This window comes from Eumetopias jubatus, unplaced genomic scaffold (genome assembly GCF_037043125.1).
Source record: "Eumetopias jubatus isolate StellerSeaLion01/CBP00866 unplaced genomic scaffold, mEumJub1_p1.0 scaffold_5, whole genome shotgun sequence".
Taxonomy (NCBI): domain Eukaryota; kingdom Metazoa; phylum Chordata; class Mammalia; order Carnivora; family Otariidae; genus Eumetopias; species Eumetopias jubatus.
The window spans coordinates 53,760,218-53,766,924 of record NW_028274811.1 but is presented as its reverse complement, the minus strand read 5'-3'; the positions used below and the strand labels follow the sequence as shown (position 1 = coordinate 53,766,924).

The following is a 6,707-nucleotide window of genomic DNA, read 5'->3' as shown; positions in this document are numbered from 1 at the left end:
TTTGAACTCCATGGAAAATGGTGTTGGGGGGAAGGGGTCATTGTATCCAGTCCCACCACAAGACTGAGAAAGCATGCATGGGGGTTGGGTTTTGAGAAAGGGGATAGAATTCGTTAAAATTGAAAGTGGAGGATCATCTCTTAACATTTAGTCTCTGTAGAATTTTGCTTAAGAATACTACCAAAAGTTCGTGATCATGAGTGCCCTCTCGATGGAGTCTCGTCATTTAAACAGTGTAAATTCCTTTCACTCAAATATTCAATCTGTACAATTGGATTAAGTAATCAGTACGAATAAAGCTCCTAGAAGTCTGTGTCAGCCGCTAGCCCTCACCGTGAATGTACATGGTACATTGTGACGGCTGTTACTAAACTAACGGTGTACTTACGGCACTAGCAGAATTAGGTTAGTCACGCGGGTAGGAGAGGTGTCTGGAAGGACAGGAGCAACCTGCAACGCAAACGTGACCTTCCTGGTGTACTCAAGCCCTGCGGTCATCACTGAGAACGATGGGTGGAAAAAGGTACCGATACGTTGCGTAGGAAGAAGAGCCAGCTGACCACGGACAGCTTTTGTGTATTTTCCCACTAAATCCCGTAGCAAAGAAAAAGCAAAAAAGGAGTAGGGTAGAATGGCTGTAACTGAAGACTGGCTATAATTCTCCAAAACGTTGGTATTTTTTTAAAACGCAAAATAATGCACACATTAAATAAATTTAATTTGGGGAAACTGGAAAATAATTCCATCTTCTATCGAAGAAAAATCAAGCAGAGTCTGGATTTGGCAAGAAGGCTGGAAATCAGTTTCCCTTCCCATGTATTACACGGACCTAACCAACTCAACCAACCGGTAAACAGTTATCATGAGTATCTTGGGTGGTCTCATAAAATAAGTTGGAAGTAGGTAAGTTCATACTCAATAGAACCCATTTTTGTCACAATGTGTTTTCCACTTTGTGTGAATTCTTTGTACCCTTTAGCAATGTGTCATTCTTAAGGACTCTAAAGAAATGGGGTAATAAATAAAAGCATTTCTAGAGAAGCCTAAAAAAAATAGAATAATTTTTTAAAAAATTAAAACATTTGAAAAATGTAATTCACAGCATTAAGTAGACTGCATAGGTCCTCCGTGAAGGGACCCTGAAGAAGCATTGTTTAAACCCTCATAGTTAGCAGTGCAAAACATACACTTACCAGACAAAAATCAACTAAAATGTTAATTTTGAAATAAATAACTAACATATAAAATAAAATGAGGTCATTGTTCACTACTCCGTAGATCTTAAGAGTCTGCAGGAAACACAACGTGACAGAGCACAGCACAGTTGTCACTGAGAAGTTTGCCACATTTGAACACTGGGTGCATTGGTCTGCAACTTGAAACTTGACGTCAGTTTTAATCATGATCTGGCTTCCAGGTTCATAGTTCAATGACAACAATGATGGAAATGATCTCTGAACTCTACATGGATGAATCGTCGAAGATGGGAATTCATTTGCTCTCAATGAATTATTTCTTTTACCTTTTTTTCCAGAAAAGAAAATCCCAAAGCAAATTTTTGCTAGGGTTCTTTGAACTTGTCTTGGCTCTTTTACCTCATGGTTAAAGGTCTTGAAAGAAGGATGTAGAATACCACAGGGTGATACACTTGCAAAGGCCTGGGAAAGTAGCCTACCGTGCCATTCTGCCCCACTCTCAAATAACACATACTCAGATTTGTATGTTAGGGGAATCAAGGGGTGGGAGGTATCATCTATTCCTGGTAGTTATGGGTTTTAATAAATATTATTACTGCAACATCAGACTTCAATCTCACCAGAACTTCAAGAAACATTATTTTGTCTTATGAAAGACTTAAAAAAAAAAAAAGACTGTCACTTGAAATTTTCTTTGCATTTTCCTGTAAATGAAAACATTTGTTAAAAAGTTCATCTATGAAAAATTCTCACATATCTAAAAACAAAAACAAAAAAACTCTTCTGTACACTTGTTCCCATAATTATGCTGAAAGTAATGGAAAATTTAAAAAGAAAAAAGAAAAAAAGCCAACGTAAGACAAAGGAAGGTAAATACTGTACACTTGCCGAGAACCTCTTCCACCATAAGATTCACTGTGTTCCCAGTTCTGATCATAGAAGCCATTTCGATCTTGGAACTTGCAGTAGTAGAGAAGCTTATGATCGGCTCAACTTGTTCGGCTGAGGGGCCACAGGTGCACTGAGGTGGTATTCAACACGCATGACTCAGCATCAAACCGCTGCACCAATCAGATCAGCTTCTAGGACCCCCTCCCACACGCGCACACACTTGCTCCTTTAACTGGAGTATCTATAATCCTACACGGATGTTTTATAAACTTGCGGTCTCATTAAAAAATAAGTGCATCAAGTATCTTTGTACATTCAAGTCACTTTCTAAGGCAAATTGTCTACCGTGTGTACTCCCAACCGCTTTGGTATTTGCTTGTTAATTGGGATGGACTTGGGTGTTTCCGCATGCAGGTGAAGTGACTCCGAGTGGACTAACTGGGTGGACAAATGCTGGGAGCATGCCTTAGATCAATCTACTCGTGTGTCTGAAGAGTCTGAGAGTTCGGAATGGGGTTCAAACCACTCGCTCATCCAGTCTGCGCTCACTACATCATGTCAGTGTGCAGCCTTCAAACTGAAGGAGCTTAATTAAGGCGTGAAAATCTCACATGCCCTCATAACAAGTTTTGTTCTTTTTGTTTCCTTCCAGCTAACTTGCTTTAGAAAATGAAGACCCTTTTTGATGACTCAGACTGACACAAATTGAAAACTTGGCCTATGTAGACTACAGAATACAGACTGCCTGAGAAAATGCAGCCCCTAAGTGCTGGTTATTCTCTCCTCCTTACCCCACCTTGCTCTGTCTCTTTCTCTCTGGGTATCTCACCAGCACTCTCTACCATTACCTCTCCTTCTCTTGCATTCTTTTCCTTTCTCATTCTCTCTCTCCTGTGTTCTCTCTCATTGTGCGCGTGCACTCTCTCTCTCTTTCTCTCTCTCTCTCTCTCTCTCTCTCTAAGACAAATGCCTCTACCTAGCAGAAGTCAGTTGGGTTTGCTAGTGCATGGTTTCCAAATGTTCAGCAGAGATGAACTGGGGTAGGTAATTTTGCAGTAACTTGAACCCTACTGTGGGAATACTGTTACTTCCCTTAGCAATCAGCAAAAACTAAGAAATATTAGTGACTTGCATCACCATGACACAGTATAGCATTTGGCAGGTAACAGTTCAGTGACTTATTTAGACGAATTGACTTTTTAGAAAAGGTGGTTTCAAATTGAAGAATTTCTGGAAATAAAGTTCAAATCCTGTGGTGTGGCTGGCCTTGGCTTTTACAGTTCAATCTTGCATGCAGGGAAGGATTCATCTTGCATAACCACTGTGCTGCTGCTTGCTAAAACCATGATGTTGAGGTCTTGTTGTTTCTCGTGGGTCTCTTGGTACCATTCCCTCATCACTTCTGAGTCATGAGTAGGGATCAGGGTTACCTGCAGGGAGACAGAAAGTAGCTGGTTAAGGGCAGAGCTAGGAATCTGATTAAAAAAATAAAGCAATAATAAGGTATGAATCAGACCATTAAAAGAAGAAGGGGAAAGAGGAAAATTTTCTATTTTTTCTCAAGAGATACAAAGGACTTTCCAATTTAATACATTTTCCAGAAATCAAAATAGAGCTGTAAAAAATTAAGTTTTTCTGAGAGAGTTAAAGACTGGAACCAAAAGCAGCTCATGACCAGTCAGTTAGTTCCTCTATATTCATCATCGAGTTTTCAAATACTCAGTGTTAAGAAGGGCTTCAGGTAAGGTGGGATTGCTTATATTTCCTTTCACAGACCTGGGCAATTTTGCATGAAAGATACTGGGTATTTAATCCAAGGAACTTTAGTTATCATTGCCGCTCAATTGTGTGTAGCTAATATTGTATCCTGAGAACAAAGATTTGTTATCTTTGTGTCTGTGGCTGGGATGGTAGAGTGGGTGGGTGGCTGGCTGGCTGGCTGGGTGGGTACTAGTTTGTATGGTAAAAATTCCATCTAATATTCATTAGGAGGCTACTGGGTGTTTCTCATGAGATTTAATATGATTACCTAGCAAATAATTGTATTTATTGTTATGCAAACGCAGTTTACTAGGTGACTATGCAAAACCACAGGTAAACCTGAGATAAGCAAAGATCACCCCAAAATAAGAGAGGTGGTTCATAGCCAGTTACAATGTGATGTTTGTGAGCTGGGAGGGTCCTGCTGGGGACCATTTTCAGTAATGCTCCTCCTGTGGGATTTCACCTGGCCAGGTGATTTTCTAAATGGCCATATTCCTAGGTTTGGTCTATTTGTGAAACACAAAGGAGTAAAGACAATTTGAGTAGCCCTCACATGGAAATAGCATTTTGATTCTTGGTATATTAGAGGGAAGGTCAAGTAATATTGGGCCCGTTTTGTAGACAAGTGAATTATGCCTAGGATGGTAAAGTGGCTTTCCTCCCAGACCGTGGTAGTGGTGGTACCAAGAATAATATTCTAGACTGTCTTCCGTGTGTGAAATCCACTTTGTCCTCAGGATATTTCATGTGGGAGAGACCCATGGGGCACCTTATGCAGATCCACAATCACAGTGGTGCCTCTTTAAACACGATTCCCTCCCTCGGCCTCTGGACATAGCTCCATGTGCAGTGCAGACACTGTCCTGGGGCTCTTACCTGCATGTTGCTGCCCCACTGGGCTTTCCCTTCCAACAAGGCATCCAGGACAGCCCGGCTGGGCTCCTCAGCAGCAGGGTCATTCCCACTCACCACGTAATAGGATGACCTCACTCTCTTGAAAAATTCGACATCAACATTCTTACTATTGCTGTGATTGGGGATATAGCACAGGTCCAAATACACAGGGGGGCCTGGAGGCACAGCTGAGGGCTTGGGAGGCTTGGTGGTTCCTGGTCCTTCGGTAAACAAACAAAGAGAAAAGCCAGGGTCACAGAAATGCGAAGAGACTCACTGGTCCGGTACTCCTTTCCTACTCATCCCCAAGAAGGTCCTGCAGGATATGCAAAGGGAGCATTTGGGCATTTCTCTCTCTCTCTCTTGTGAAGGGCAACTGGAGAAAGCATAACATGGTGGTTTACCATCTCAACAGGAGAAGCAAAGAATGGGATGATTCTCCTTTGTGGACAACCCCTTAGAAAGAAAGAGTTCCAAGGCCTTCCCAAAGGATGGAACTAGAGAGTAATACTCCTCCTAAAAGAGCTGCTAGTGTGCATCCTAATTTGAAAAGTGATCTAAGAAACCGATTTTGAAAGTCAAAAGGAAGCCTCTGCATTTGGCAAACCACAATTAAGCAATGTTAGTAATTCACGTTATGATCTCATGTGAGAGCAACTCTGCTCACAGCTGAATAGTATACCCCAACATCTGACTTAGTAAATGGTTCAGATTTTAACCTTCTATGATCTCCAAGGCCCCCAGAACTCAGCGTTGTTCATAAACTGATGAAACACTATATTCGGTCCTAGCACAGTACTCTGAAAAGTGAGACATGTCTCCCTCGGCAAGGCTGGCTACCAAACTTTGACAAGAAGGTTCAGCAAGACTAGGCTTTCTCTCGCCAGTCAAGACATACCAGACTGGGAAACACTGGCAGTCTAAATTAGAAAGCCCAGGCAAAGTCAAGATTCAGATTAACCCCAAACTTTCCTGGCACCTTCTCTGATGAGATGGCTTTCTGACTTGTTCTGGCTAGAAGGTTTAAACTTTCTGGAACATTAACAGAACTGGCATTCTAAGGCAGTGGTCCTTCAGCCTAGCTGTATAATTAGCATCACCTAGCAAGCCTAGTACTGATGCCCAGACCCCACACCCCAGAGTCTGGCTTCACTGGGCTGGGACAGGGCTTGGGCACCACCGTCTTTCAAAAGCATCCCAAATAATGCTAATGTGCGGTTGGTTTGAGACCACTGCTATAAAGTCATTTAAAATACCAGCTGGATCCTACATACTTAATCGTCTTCCCTTTCTCCATAGGATAGTTAAAGACTGTCAACCCAGAGTTAAACCACCAGTGAATTCCTTCGATTGTCCACTTTTACTTTTAGAAGGAGTGGGGGAGTGAAGACAATCAGCCAAACTGATATTTGGGTAAACTGACTCATTTTAATGAATAACCAGCCATTTTAATAAATCTGAGCTAAAAGCCCTCAAAATGTCCATACTTAGGTGTACCAAAGAATTCTGATAGCGTAAGTTTATTAACTACAGTTCTAACAATTAAAAATGTCCACAATTTTCCCTTGTGCGCTAAATCACTACCATCAACACTAAACGAACTGAGAGAACTGACAGGAATCAATCCAGGTTTTTTAAACAAAAATCAATAATGCAGTTGTGTTGTTTTAGAAATCTACTGGAAAAGCATCTTCAAAGTAAATTCAAATGAACTCATCTTTATTTATTACTTGGCCTTAAGAATATCTCTTTAAACGACGCACAAAAAATGTTTTAAAAACCCCATTGTGTGGGCTAGAGTGGCTATATCTGGCAAGTTTGGTAGTGAGTTTCAGTTGGTTTTTATCTGTTTGAAACGATGTCATGTTTTCTCCTAAGTGCAGGCCAGCTGCCAACTCTTTCAGACCAAGAGGTTAATTTCTGGTGGTTTTCCATTAGTTCTAAGCATGAACAAATCCAGTT

General features: G+C 41.2%; 1 protein-coding gene across 1 annotated transcript in view; it reads right to left on the bottom strand.

Annotated features, from left to right (window-relative positions):
- Window positions 1-3,361: 3,361 nt before the first annotated feature.
- MAP1B (microtubule associated protein 1B) overlaps window positions 3,362-6,707 on the bottom strand; it is a 90,033-nt gene continuing 86,687 nt past the window's right edge. Inside the window, exons 6-7 of the mRNA XM_028089639.2 lie at window positions 4,728-4,966; window positions 3,362-3,517 (exon numbers count right to left, since the gene is read on the bottom strand). Of these exons, the coding sequence (XP_027945440.1) occupies window positions 3,362-3,517; window positions 4,728-4,966 (395 nt within the window). The remainder of the gene's footprint in view (window positions 3,518-4,727; window positions 4,967-6,707) is intronic.